The sequence below is a fragment of the Squalius cephalus genome (assembly GCF_949319135.1).
Source record: "Squalius cephalus genome assembly, chromosome: 19".
NCBI classification, from domain to species: domain Eukaryota; kingdom Metazoa; phylum Chordata; class Actinopteri; order Cypriniformes; family Leuciscidae; genus Squalius; species Squalius cephalus.
The window spans coordinates 11,402,374-11,417,221 of NC_137140.1; the positions used below are offsets into that span (position 1 = coordinate 11,402,374).

General features: G+C 35.7%; 1 protein-coding gene across 2 annotated transcripts in view; it reads left to right on the top strand.

Annotated features, from left to right (window-relative positions):
* The window catches only part of drosha (drosha ribonuclease III), a 38,345-nt gene that overhangs the window by 13,708 nt on the left and 9,789 nt on the right, over positions 1-14,848 (top strand). For both annotated transcript variants that reach the window (XM_079850720.1, XM_079850721.1), the window contains exons 13-26: positions 414-538; positions 1,567-1,666; positions 1,886-1,993; positions 2,724-2,831; positions 5,530-5,668; positions 5,757-5,817; positions 6,007-6,066; positions 6,268-6,367; positions 6,875-6,977; positions 8,812-8,882; positions 10,336-10,380; positions 11,677-11,834; positions 13,388-13,493; positions 14,644-14,785. In XM_079850720.1, the coding sequence (XP_079706846.1) occupies positions 414-538; positions 1,567-1,666; positions 1,886-1,993; positions 2,724-2,831; positions 5,530-5,668; positions 5,757-5,817; positions 6,007-6,066; positions 6,268-6,367; positions 6,875-6,977; positions 8,812-8,882; positions 10,336-10,380; positions 11,677-11,834; positions 13,388-13,493; positions 14,644-14,785 (1,426 nt within the window). The remainder of the gene's footprint in view (positions 1-413; positions 539-1,566; positions 1,667-1,885; positions 1,994-2,723; positions 2,832-5,529; positions 5,669-5,756; positions 5,818-6,006; positions 6,067-6,267; positions 6,368-6,874; positions 6,978-8,811; positions 8,883-10,335; positions 10,381-11,676; positions 11,835-13,387; positions 13,494-14,643; positions 14,786-14,848) is intronic.

The following is a 14,848-nucleotide window of genomic DNA, read 5'->3' on the forward strand; positions in this document are numbered from 1 at the left end:
AATGTGATGAAACATTGTGGAATAAAATAAGAAATGGGTGAGATGCATCTGTGAATAGTCTTTCTACACTGACATCAGTAGCTAAAAACTTTCTGCTTAAAATATTCTGCGTGTCAAAAGTGTGCATTAATGCCCATCCACTTTTTCAGTTTAGTTGGTCTGGGAAATATTTTTTTCATTAATTTTTTTTCATAGGGATCTTAAAGTCTTTTGGTGCATCTCAATCAGCTCCTTAGTTCAGTAGTCAGGGCACTGATTAAAGTGTCGGCCAAAAAAGTCCCTAAAAAGTTCCACAATGCACCCTGAAAACCATGGGGCATATATATGAAGTATATGACTCTTGCAGTCTATAAGTTCAATACCGCTGTCATGTCTTTTAATGTGTTTTTATGTGTGTGCTTATACTCACACAGAAACCCAGCTCTGTGAGGATTGACCAGTTAGACCGCGAGCAGTTCAACTCCAGTGTCATTACTTTCCCCATCATTGTGCACTTTGGTATCCGACCTGCTCAGCTTAGCTATGCCGGAGACCCACAGTAAGTGTGACGAGCACTCGCCACTTCTCTTCTTGCTTGTTAGGTTAACTTCTGATGGTAAGGGTTTTCTGAAGTGTTTCTTATAATTAGGGATGTGCACCACAACTAATTTCATTCAAGTTTAAACAGAAATTTTGCAGCTGATTAGTTTAACAAACCCCTAGAAGAAAAAACTGTGTATCCATTTGAAATGTCCTATTTAATATGAATCAAACAAATCCCACACTGAATGCCACTGAAAAATAGGCCTATATAGTTAATAAACATATAGTTTCCCTTTCAAACCTGTATAAAATGTCATACTTCTATTGTCCCTCATAACCGGTAGTATACCAAGCCTATAAGAAAGTTCATCTTCTGAGTGAATATTTTTCCTGAGCCCACCGCAAGCTGCACAGATCAAATGTATCCAACTCAAACCTCTTTCAGTTCAGGGGAAAAAGGGAAGAGTTAAAAAAAATTGATAATGCTATTCTGTAAAATAAAAAAGTGTTTATGAAAATCATTCATTTTGCAGTACAACTGTAAAATTACAATACTAATATTTAAATAAAATCTTCAAGCTTTTATTTTGGTGAAAAACTGCAGGAGCCCTTAAAGATTCTCTTTTGTTGGCAACAAGTTTATAAACGCCTTTCATTACAAATCTGGTAAAATGGGTATTGCATGTTGCACTCCCAAATGCATGTTATAAGCGACCCAAACTCAGTGAATCTGCTCTGTGAACAGACATCCTGACAGTGGATCATGAACTGCTTGTGTTTAAATGAACACAGTGCTGCACTTCACTCTGATACACTTTTATTTTATAAAAGAGCAGCCTAGAAGTATAATTTGATAATTTCACTTAGCCGTATCACCATTTCCTTTTTATTTTGATTAATTGTTTATCCTTAATCCAAAGTATTAGTTTGAATTCTATATTTGGGCTTGGGTCTTTTTTGCCCAGGAGTGTCATGAATAATGATTTTTATAATAATATAATGATGAAATAGATTAAATGCTGCTGATTACTGCTTTCATTGCAGGTATCAAAAGTTGTGGAAGAGTTACGTGAAATTGCGGCACCTGCTGGCCAACAGCCCCAAGGTTAAACAAATTGACAAACAGAAGTTAACGCAAAGGGAGGTAAGTGTCTGCATGTGCTGTTTATGTATTTAGAAATAGCTAATGTTACAGACACATTAAAATAATAAATATGGCCACGATGGAAGGGTAGCATGATTCATTATTTTTTTTAGAGAAATTCTTAAAAAAATAAATAAATACCACATCAAGGCTGTGCATTAAGTGTAAGTACATTGTCTTAATGGTGTGAATACTGTGTCCAAAAACTGTGATTTACAGGAAGCTCTGCAGAAGATTAGGCAGAAGAATACGATGAGAAGGGAGGTCACAGTGGAGCTCAGCAGTCAGAGTTTCTGGAAGACTGGTATCCGCTCTGATGTCTGCCAGGTATACACACACACTCCCACACAGTGTGTGAGCTAGGGATGTCAAAATCAAACTTAGAATTTTTATTCAGATAAACTTGCACATTTGAATTTAAAACTGTTCATTTGAATATAAGATTTTAATAAAAACAGTGATTTTATAAATTACTTTTTTTTTTTTTTTATAAATAGTGAATAATAATAAAACATTTTGTTCACATTTTGTTCTGTTCTATGCTAAAATGCTTTAAATGATTATTATTTACATCACATGGAGTGTAGATCGTTGTGAAAATCGGCAAAATGTTAAAAAATGGTGGTTCCTGAATAAGTTCACTAAGTCACTTTACTCATTATTGTGCTTGTCTCAAAATTAAAACCTGTTTTAGAAAACTCACTTGAAAAGTCAATAAAATTTAAAGGACAACTACTTGATTGGCATTTCATTGCAATTACGGACTGTATTATAAATATGCATGAAAAAAGACAAATGATTCATCATTCAAATCTTGGTAATTGAGTTATCTGTGAATTGAGCAATATTTAAATTAGTGCACTAAATATTTAAATCAAAGCACATAAATAATGATCTGGACCAAATATTTGTGTCCATATTATAATATTTATAATATTATAATATTTTATTATTCTGTTTTATTGTAGATATTTAATGTGTTGTGCAAAACACTTTTTCTCGCGCATGCTGTTGTCTTAAGAGTGTTCAGAGGACTTAGGTTTTGCTATTTTTGCAGCACGCCATGATGCTTCCAGTTCTCACCCACCACATCCGCTACCACCAGTGCCTGATGCATTTGGACAAGCTGATCGGTTACAAGTTCAAGGAACGATGCTTGCTGCAGGTTAGAGAGAGTATAAATTTCACATCACTTTTGTAGGGTTGTTTTTCTTCCTGTAATATTGTGTGTTTTTAGTATGTCCAGGAAAATGTCATAGTTCTTCGGCATTATATCCTTCTACCAAATGGTGCTTATGGTACGTTTACATGACAACGATGTACTAAAAGTGGGAACGTTTTTCCTTTGTGTTTTTCGCATACAGACAACAGCGTTGTCAAAATGATAAAAACCGTGTATTATGCATGCCAGGCCAGTAGTTGGTCAACTCTGTGAAGAAGCTACGCACCTATAGAATAAACACGAAATACTTATGTGTGTGACATCACCGTTTTCTTCGATTTTGTAGTTTACAATAATGGTGTCGTTTTTAAAAACTTGCACTTTGAACCGTTTTCAAAAGTTAGCATTTTCAGGCCCTCAAAACACTGTTGTTGTGTATATGAATGGCCTAAACACATTCAAATTTCTGTTTTTATTTGAAAAAGGGGGTTTTGTAAATGGCCCCTTAAGCCCCTTCACACAGAGATTCCGGAAAATACACGGATAATGTGTCCCGGGATTTCACTGCCAGTGATTTTCCAGAATCTGTGAGTGCGTTCACACACATCCCGTTAAGACACGTGACGTCAGGATGTGATAACTCCTGTCAGATGTCAGTTCGGCTGATAACTCCTCTTCGTCATTTCTACACGAAGACGAGTCCATACTCCCTAGTAGCGCCACTGGGTTTGCCGAGTGGCTCGTTCCCCATATGCTGTAGCATAGGTTGCAGAAAGGCCCGTGCGATGTCATCACTACGACATAACCCTTACGGCATTGGTCCTGGCTTTTGTTCACACAGGGCGCGTTCCGGGACTGATCCCGGCAATATTACTAGGTCCCCATCCCAGCATCGATCCTGGCATCAATCCCGGGACGTGTTTGCGTTCACACAGAAGGCACTCTAGCAATTTTACGGCAATTTCCTGGGATCAACGTGCTGTGTGAATGGGGCTTTAGATATCAAACCTGAAATTACTTGAAAACAATTGAGAAATCGGATATGACCCCCTTGTGCGTAGCAGGGAAAAAGCACATGGATTCCGATATTCTCAGTTCTGTTTAATTTTGATACTTTTTTAAAGAACCATATCTTGATTCATATTGTGTGATGTAAAATCACTTGGATCATGATAAGATTTTGGTCCAATTCTCAGACGTGGCACTTCAGTCACTAACTGACCTAGACACCGCATGGTTGCGCAGTACGTCTTTAAGCAGGTCTGCATCTGCGAAGTAGATGATCCGGAGGATGGCTCTAAGGCACTTGTGTCTGACGGCAGGCCCGGCTGAGGAGCTGTACACCTCATAAAGGACCCCAAACAGAGTCTTTATGAAGCACTTGGCCTGTGAAGACAGACACTCCGGACTTTGCATGGAGTTTGTTGTGACGTGACTATGCTTTGCACAGGAGAAGTGAATTTAAAACACGGCAGAGAAAAGTCATGGTATGCATCAAGTATGCGTTATTACATAGTCATTTAATCATTTAAGAGGTTAGAGGATAAAATTAGCTGTTTTAACACGTTTCATATTTCAAAAAAATGGACATATCTTTCATCTTAATTTGCCTTTTTTGTATAAGACATCACTTATGCTTTGTGCAGTTCAAGTATGTTTTTGGGGTTGAGGGTGATCTATCGGTTACAATAAACATGAGCGCATGTTAATGTGGAAAAATGCTAACATGTTAATGTGGAAAAATGCTAACTGGGTTTTTGCTTTTGCATTCATGTGAGAGATCTACAATGCAAATTGAAAATTACATTTAAAAAGTTGATTTTATTTTGTCAATTTTTTTCTCTCTCCATTTCTTGTACATTATTCATTCATGTCACATGACAATAAAACTAATAAAAGCATCAGTGTCAGTAGTATTAGACATGTATTTAATGTAATGACAAAAGACAAAAGAAAAGTCTACATTAATCCGGATACATTTGAAAAATGCGTTTACGTTTAAAAACGTTCTCTATCCATAGTAGCATTTTCAGGCGTTTTCCAAAAGAGGATCCAAAAACAAGTTGACTGTTAAAAAGACCAGCCAAACATCAGTTAACAAATAAATATTCATACAATATAACATTTGTTACTGCATTCTTATAGTAATTTTGGAATAAATGTAAAAAATGCTAAGAAAGTACTAACTTGATGAGAAATAAACTTTAAGTATAACATTACATTAGCAATGTTAAAATACAAAATAGTACTATATTTGCTGTTTTCTTGATCGTGTAAGTCTTTGATAGACTATAAAAAGACTAACCCCTGGACTAAAATGCATGTTTGAGTTGTTTTACCTGAAAGAAACTTACGCTGACATCTTAAAATATGTCGGTGTCATTGTTTTGTCTCAAGATTATGTGCATGATTTGCATTTTTTCTAAGGCTAATTGAATAACTAATTGAACTAAGGCCTAATACTGGCTTAATCTAAGCCTCTGTCTGGCCTAAGTCTTTGAACTAAACACCCATCAACGTGTTAAGAACTGAAAACTGTTCTGCGGGATCAATGTGATTACAACTATGTGTTAGCATGTAGCCTTGCTTTAAAGTGTTTAATGGCCATAAAAGTTCATTATAGCACACTGTGTTCAACAGCCAGTGCTGTGATTCACATCATGTATTATAATTCTCTCTTTTGCTTTTCTTTCTTGCTAAGTTGGCAATGACTCACCCCAGTCATCATCTTAATTTTGGGATGAATCCTGACCATGCTCGCAACTCTCTGTCCAACTGTGGCATACGCCAGCCCAAATATGGAGACCGGAAAGTGCATCATATGTACATGAGGAAAAAAGGTTTGCAAATATCTCTGTTCATGTATGTAAGAGCATTTTTTTTTGAAGAAGTCCCACTCTGCTGACGGTTCTGTCCCTTTTCCATTAGGAATCAACACCTTAATCAATATTATGTCACGGTTGGGCCAGGATGACCCATCACCCTCCAGGTTTGTGGGTTTTTATTTATTTATTTTTTATTATTATTATTTATTTTTTTGTGAAAGAATTTTTTTTTTTTTTACTTTGTCCATTTAGTGTTAATCAAATGTATATGTTTTGTCCATGAAAAGGCATTATAACAACTCAAACAAGCAAATATGTGGATTTTGTAAATGTGTTATCCCGGTCTTTAACAGAATCAATCATAATGAGCGGTTAGAGTTTCTTGGTGATGCAGTTGTTGAGTTCCTGACCAGGTGAGATCTCTGACTTTTCACCATTGCTAGAAATCTGTGGCTACATAGAGCATGTCTCACTGAGTTTAGCTTTTGAAGTGATTTTGAAGTCTTTATGATTTTAGAGCTGTTGCACAGATTGCAAACGCAGTCTGTTGTTCTCTCAAGCTTTCGTTTGTCTGCCTGTTGTAAGTCTTATATTTGTCGTACTTTCTTTTCCAGTGTGCATCTCTACTACCTGTTCCCAAGTCTGGAGGAGGGAGGACTCGCCACATATCGCACAGCAATCGTTCAGAATCAGCATCTTGCTATGCTTGCTAAGGTGACTGTTTACTAGATGTTCAAAGATGTGCTTTTGGAAAGAAAGTGTAATAAGTATGTTCGTTAAGCCTCTCTCAAAAAACACACACTGTAAGGCCTGGTTTCACAGACAGGGTTTAGATTAAGCCAGGATTTGACCTTACTTCAATTAGCTGTTATTAACGTGCCTTAAAAAAACATTACTGAGGTGCATCTTGAGACAACAATGGCACTGACATATTTTAAGATGTCTCAGTTAGGGATTCACCCAAATGAAAATTCTGGGCAGAAACTGCAAAATCTGGAGATTCTTGGCTGAGAACCAAAATCGAAACTGAAAATGCTTTTTAAAAATTATATATTGCTTATTTAAAATTAGCAGATTTTTGTATAATTGTATTAATTTTAGACTTTTTAATGAAATTCAATCATTTTAATGAATTTTAATTTGAAGGCATTGGTGAGTGCATTTAGCACATAATTTCATATTTGTGTTAATTTAATCTTTATCATTGTTTTGGATCCCCAGAAATTGGAGTTGGATCGGTTCATGTTATATGCTCACGGCCCTGACCTTTGCCGAGAGTCAGACCTCCGACATGCTATGGCAAACTGTTTTGAAGCCCTGATAGGTAAGTGCTTTCTCATGCATGTCTGTCTTTTATTTCATACTGTATTTCAACACACTGAGGTCAAAATGTTGCTTTTGACATGAAGTCACTAAAAGTACTTGATGTGCTTGTTAAAAAAAAGTTAAGTGCAATAAGCAATTCCCAATTTTGTCTCTCTTATCTGTCACACTTAGGCTATGATCTGATTTATTCATTTATTTTTTGGCTGGTCATGTTATTTTTTTAAATGTTGCCAGTATCCGGTTCGAGTCTGAACAGGTCCCAATCCTCACACGAAAAAGAATAATAACAAAGACGGCACACAGCATGGAATTATACTGAAGCAAACAGAGGTTACTTAAATCAACATTTACGTGTTCATATATAAGGTGCGCCGGTATGTAAAATGTGTGCAGAATTGTGACGAATGTTGAGCTAGAGTCGCATGAATTCCGGTATGACTATTCAGACTGAGGTCGCATTGCAAAACATCAGACCTGTATCCGATTTAGGACCACACATAGAAGTGACCCAAATCAGAATTGAAAAGATCAAATTCATGTGGTTTGTGCTGTTAAGAAAAAAAAAAAAAAAGTTTTTTCTGAGTCTATATGAGCAAATAAATCTGACTTGGGACACTTTTGCCTGCAGTCTGAACGTAGCCTAAGTTCAGTTCATGGAGCTGCTACCTAATACCTTGATAATTTGAATCAGGTGTGTTAAATAAGAGACATACAAAATGTGCAGAGCTGTTGGTCCCCAGAACCAGGATTGAAACCCACTTCACTGGTGGATGATTGAAGTGCCAGCTAGATAGTCGAGAATATATAACAACAAAGTCACGACTGATTATAGCACAGCCTACATATTTCCACTAATACCTGATGGGAACTTCTGATATAATGTTGTCCTATTAGTAGTAGCAGACTTTTCTTCTATAAATGATTAATTATTCATTACAGCAAATGTGGCATTTAATTTAAGCCTAAAAGTTGTAGTAACCCTTTACAGTAAGGTTGCATTTGTTAACATTTGTTTATGCATAGGCTAATTTCTTAACTTTACTAGGTGTATATGTTAGTTAGGTTAACATTAGGTTAACAACACTTCTTGGTTTAATTTGTATTCTACACATTATATACACTGAACTCCTGTGTAAGTTTGGATGAGTAAGAGACAGTCTTTGTTGAATTCATCTGTTTGAAGATAGTGAGGTCATTTCCAGAGCATAAGAATATTCACTTTTCACTGAATTTAAAAATTGTGGTTTTTAGATCTATACTTTTTAAATGTTTTTAAAAGAAGATTGTTTTGTGTTCACCAAGACTGTATTTATTTAGTCAGAAATAGTCAAAAAAGTATTTTTGTAAACAGTAAAATATTATTTCAATACAAAGCTACTCCAGTTTTCAGTCACATGATCCTTCAGAAAACATTCTAATACCAGATCTAATACATTCTAAAACTGTAGAAAATAAAAACTGATTTGCTACTCATAATTTTATTTTCACAGTTAAAAAAAATGTTGTGCTACTAAATGAAGGGGTTTTTTTAGTTTTTTTTTTTAAGGATAATATATCCTAATATTATTTGAAATAGAAATATTAACATCATAAGTGTCTCTATGGTCACTTTGATCAATTTAATGTGTCCTTGCTGAATAAATGTATCATTTCTTTTTTTTTTTAATGATAGAGATCCCAAACTTTTGAACGGTAGTGTAGTGGTTTCATTTTTGTTTGAGTAAACTTGAACTCTCTTTGATCTTAAATTTGATTTGCTTTAGCACAAAATGAGACTTTTTTGTGTGTAATTCAGTATTTCTTCTGTGGTAATTTTGTATTTAATTTTTTAGGGGCCGTTTACCTAGAAGGTGGTTTAAAGGAAGCCAAACTACTCTTTGGGAGACTGCTGTTCAACAGTGAGGTGTGTGTGTGTGTGTGTGTGTGTGTGTGTGTGTGTGTGTGTGTGTGTGTGTGTGTGTGTGTGTGTGTGTGTGTGTGTGTGTGTGTGTGTGTGTGTGTGTGTGTGTGTGTGTGTGTGTGTGTGTGTGTGTGTGTGTGTGTGTGTGTGTGTGTGTGTTTGTAGGGCTAAACATGGTTTGCATTAAAAACAAACATTTATAAACTTGGATTTACGTAGTTTTGGTTTGAACACTGGGGGGTTGAAGTGTGAACCGTTTAACAGGGTCCCAGGGCATGCTTCCTTGTGAGGTTTATTTGTTTGTTTTTGCAAAATGGTCTTTTGCAAAATGGTCCACACATTGGAAGTTGGTTGATAACATAACTGCAATAAAGTAATAGCCTATAGTTAACTATCACTTGTTTACAAAGTGCCATGGGAAGTCAAACTATCTTTACTTAAAATGTTCTTATACTGAACATGTTAATTTCCTGTCATCTCTTTGGATATCTGAACGCAGATTTTTCCTAATATCTTTCATTATTAGCAGGACACATATTGTACATATGGAGAATAATTCAAGAAGGTCCATACTTTAAAGCTCTTGAGTCTTGATTCTAAATCTAACTTGTACTTGGCCTTTTGAAAAAGTAACCGTTCTTGTAATTGTTTATCCATAGCATTTTTTACAATAAGGATACAATTAGTCTACAGGCAAGACCACTTATGGCTCCTTATTACCATGCTTAGGCCAATGTTAACTTTTTTTTTTCTTTCTTTCTTTTTTTTATCTATAGCATTTGTTATGAAAAACAGCAACCTTCATGTTTAGAAACTATAGCTAACAACATGCCACAGTTTTAATATAAATCATTTGTGAAAAATCTATTCCCTTAACAGATTCTTTGGTTTGACTTTATTTTGATGGTCCCTTTAACACATTCTGTTGACTATAAGTCACGTTGCAACTACATGTCTACTTACTTTCATTAGAGTGGTAGTATAGTATTAGTAGACTGGTAGGGTTAGGGATAGAATGAGTTGATATGTAGTTGCAAAGTTACTTAAAGGCAGTAGAATGTCTGTTGGAGGAGCATCACAATAAAAATTTAGCAGATATTATGCAGACAGTCTATTAATACTCTAATCATGGGATTTAGTTGACATGTAGTTGCAAAGTTACTTATAGTCAACAGAATGTTCAAAAGGGACCATCAAAATAAAGTGTTACCGATTCTTTTATAAATTCTACAACAAGTTAGTCAAAATTTACCACAATAAATTAGGGCTGGGCGATATATCACATGACATTGTTAGGCGCATCTCGTCAGTAAAGAGACTGTCCATGACTCAATCTTTATTCCAGCATGTGATAAATGTTTTGTCATAGAAGTCTGCATTGTCCCTCATATACTCATTCTTCTCAAGTGGACTGTCATCTTTTATTCAGTTTATTTCCTCTCTCTTTGTCTTTCAGGACCTGAGGGATGTTTGGCTCAACTATCCACCTCATCCTTTACAGGTGTGAGCAGACTTGATTTTTAATGTCCGTCATGCACCAGTGTAAAAACACATACATACACATTCATGAGACACTTGGGTAAATATCTAGAAAAATAACAACGTGCAGTAAATGGTAAAAAATGTGTGCTACCAACCAGTGATAAATAATTTTAAATAAATAAATTAAACTAATAAATTAAACCATGATAACAAATAACACTTTGCAAAATCAAGCAGCATAATGCATTCTTGTGTGTACAGATAAAATAACTGGAACTGGCTGAGACCAGAAGCCTCACACATTCAAGTTCAAAATGGCTGTGCCTGCTCTTACATTAAAAATAATGTGTATATATATTGTTTCAATATTTGCTAATGTATATTTGTGCAGGGCAATTTAAAGGCAGTTTACCCCAAAATTAATATTGTCGTCATTTACTCACCCTCTTGTTGCTCTAAACTCATCTCTAAAAGTCTTTTATTTATCTTTGAAAAACAAGTGAAGATATTTTTAATATTCTGTAATTGTGTTTGTCAATCCATTGAAAATCTATGCAAGCAAAATTTTCAAGCTTCAAAAAGTACATAAAAAACATTGTACAAGGAGTCCATATGAATTGAGCGGTATAATCCAAATACTGTGAGGAGACCCAAATGGAATCTCAAACATGCATGCTTGATGCACAGGGAAATAACAGGGTGCTTGAAATAAAACTGCCTAATTCATATGGATTTTCTTTCTGAACTTTTTTAAAGCTTGAAAATGTTGATTGCCTAGACTTTTAATGGATGGACAAAAAATATTTTTTTTTAGATGAATGAGGTCTTATAGGTTTCAAACATGAATTAGGACAACATTTTGTACTGAAGAAATAAAACTGAAGTTTTATTATAAACTAATGACATTTCAGCTGTTTTTTTGTTTTTGTTTTTATTAAAGAAAACTGGTAACAGTTTACAATAAGGTTCATTAGTTAACCTTGGTTAACATGAACTAAGAATGAACAGTACTGCAGCATTTATTAATCTTAGTTAATATTAATCTCAACATTTACTAATATGTTATTAAAATCAAACGTTTTATTTGTTAACATTAGTTAATGCACTGTGAACTAACATGAACAAAGATTAATAAATACTGTAACAAATGTATTGCTCATTGCTAGTTCATGTTAGTTAATACATTAACTAATGTTAACTAATGAACCTTATTATAAAGTGTTACCATAAAACTGTAACATTTATTGTTTTAATAAAGTAGTTCAGTTTATTTAATGCATGAAAGCTAACACTTCATGTTGTGTTGTATGTTTAGGTGCAGGAGACACTGACAGACAGGCAGTTGATCGAGTCGTCTCCAGTTCTGCAGAAACTCACTAGTTTTGAGGACGCCATTGGAGTGCTGTTCACTCATGTCCGTCTCCTCGCGCGGGCCTTCACTCTGCGTACAGTGGGCTTCAACCACCTCACCCTGTGAGTGCTTCAGTGCGTCTGGGACTTTGTAATGATGTAATGTATATAATGAACACTCACTTGGCCACTTTATTAGGGACACTTTACTAATACCGGGTTGGACCCTCTTTTGGCTTCAAACCGCTGGTTATGTATGTAAACGTGGTTCTGTGAATTCCGGATGACCCCCAGAGACGGTGTTATATGTTGGCACCGCAAGGGCATTGTTAGCCACGACACGAAGCAAATAGCAACAGAAGTTACATTATTTTGCCATTAGATGGAGGCAAAGACTGTCTTTATGAGTAAGTGAGTCAGTAGAGAAGATTTTTATATTGAAAGGACTGAAACTAACACGGAGAAGCGAGACGCAAGTGACAAATGACTAGCATGTCAGGGCACGGGAAACCCCTTAACTGTTAAAAGGACAAGATATCGAAACAGACATTCAAACAGATTTTTTATTACGAATATAGGACTGACCTGAAGGAAAATGCTATGTCTACTGTAAATGCAGGTACTCTCACTTACTTGATCTCTCACAATACTCGACTCTATAAGATTCAATGAACAATATCAATGAGAATATGTTTACTTTGCTAAGAGTTGTTGCTAGGGGTGTTGTGTAGTGATACATAGAACCGTTGGGTGAAGCGGTCATAGCCGTGTGAAGCGAAGTGAGGTGAAATCTGACGACTGCTGCTGATCTGTGCTGCAACTCTCGTTAGGAAAAGTCTAAATTGAGCAAACGCCTTCATTTTTTTAATTATTGTAATGTCTGTTCTCTAACTGAACTAAATTATTTTTTTATTACTATGAAAAATCAAATAAGCAACCGCCGCTTAAAAAAACAACCCCCAAACAAGCCCATTATTGTTATTCCGTTAAGAGCAATAAGTGATTTTCTCAATGTTAATCAAACAACAATTGACAATTAACACAGGTGATCGGAGGATAGTGCATGCCCTCCTGCTTTTTGCAATTGGATGACTTTTGTAAATAACTTCTGTTTTTGCTGAGTGGTTTCAGTTTCATATGTTGCAGGCTCATTTATTGATAATAAATAATTGATAAATAATATTGATGATAATAAATAATACTTTTGTAGCTTTAACAAGAATGCCCAGTGAATAGATAGCCTTAATTCATTCAGTGAAGTCTAAACAGTGTTTTATTTTTACGTTTGATTATTAAATTTCTGTTGGTAAATAACCCTAATGTTGGCCTACCTAAAACCCTAAACTCCCTGGTTTACACTGACATAAAAATGACGCTTACTTTTTCTGTAGCTAAAACACTCCTGTACACTTTCAGAAGTTGAAGGGATGCTTTCTTCTCACATAAAGAATGTGAAAAAATGTATGTTGGTTATATCAATTTTAGTTTTTAAATACCGGTATATTTAAATATAAATATAATTTATTTTCATACTTAAAGCATTATCGTATAGCAAATCAAATATCGCATTATTTAACGTGTTAACCCATATTGCATTTTTCTTCAATATCATGTTGCCCTATTAGTTAACTATCGACTAGAGCTTCATGAAGCCAATTTACAGTATGTGTCTGCAGAGGCCACAACCAGAGGATGGAGTTCCTAGGAGATTCTATCATGCAGTTGGTGGCAACTGAATATCTGTTCATCCACTTCCCAGACCATCATGAAGGACATTTGACAGTGAGTATATCCATCATCTGGTGCTCATTTTATGGCCAAATCACAGCAGTACAAAAAAATCCAGCCACTTCAGTCACTGGTTGGCCATCCCACTGTTAGGGAATGATAGAATCAAGATGATGAGATCTATTTAGTCAGTTAAAGGTACCCTAGAATTTGAAATTGAATTTATCTTGGCATAGTTAAATAAAAAGAGTTAGGTACATGGACATGACAGTGAGTCTCAAACACCATTGTTTCCTTCTTATTTAAATCTCATTTTTGAAAAACACCCCTGAAAAATAGGCGAATCTCCACATAACACCGACTGTGACGCAACAGTCGCGATCATTAATATGTACGCCTCCAAAAATTTGCATATGCCAGCCCATGTTCAAGGCCAGGCGGAACTGCGCAGCCGAATCATCGTCCGAATCATTTTTCTTCGAGAGACATCATGGCTTGCAAACGAGTGAAGCATGGCAGTTGCTCAGTGTTTGGATGTACAAATGAACACAAAGGTATTTTTTTAGTTCCTTCATCCAAGCCTCTGAAGAACCAGTGGGTTATGTGAATGTCTGATGTGTAATTGTTCAAGTTCAGACAGATAATCTTTCTCTCAAAGTCGTTCAATACTGTTTATGCATCAGTAAATCAAGCCAGTGACTAAACGATCAACTTCACGTCGTTTCTCTTAGTAGGATGAAAATAATCTTACTTAAACTGTGATTAATATACAGATAGCGATCTAAGAACAATCCCTTTCCAATCGCCCAAGCTGCTGTCGGTGACACAGCGCGAGTTTATCTGGACACTTGCCAAAACTCGTTATGAAATCAATGACGCTGTTACACTGCACAACGAAGCTCTTACTGTACGTACATTGGTGAAATCATTAGTGAGAGTGCAGAAACTGCGTTGCAATGATAAGATCTTCATTCACGTGATTAACAGGCTTACACTGAAGTCTCACACAGACACGCCCCTTCAAACAGAGCGTTCAAATCAGAGGCTAAAATCAGGCTAGGAAAAATGCCTTTTATTTCTAAATTATAACAAATTTTGATCTAAAAAACATACTAACATTATAAGGGCACCCCAGGAAACATTCTAAAATAATATAATAATCCATGCAATGGGACCTTTAAAGTATAAAGTGTGTTGATTTTAGCTCCTGCGCAGCTCTTTGGTGAATAACCGGACTCAGGCAAAGGTTGCAGAGGAATTGGGCATGCAGGAATATGCCATCACCAACGACAAGACCAAACGGCCTGTTGCCCTGCGGACCAAGACTTTAGCCGATCTACTGGAGTGTAAGTATGACATGACACTAAAATCAAAGCTCCCTTGCAATTATCTGCATTCAACATTAACAA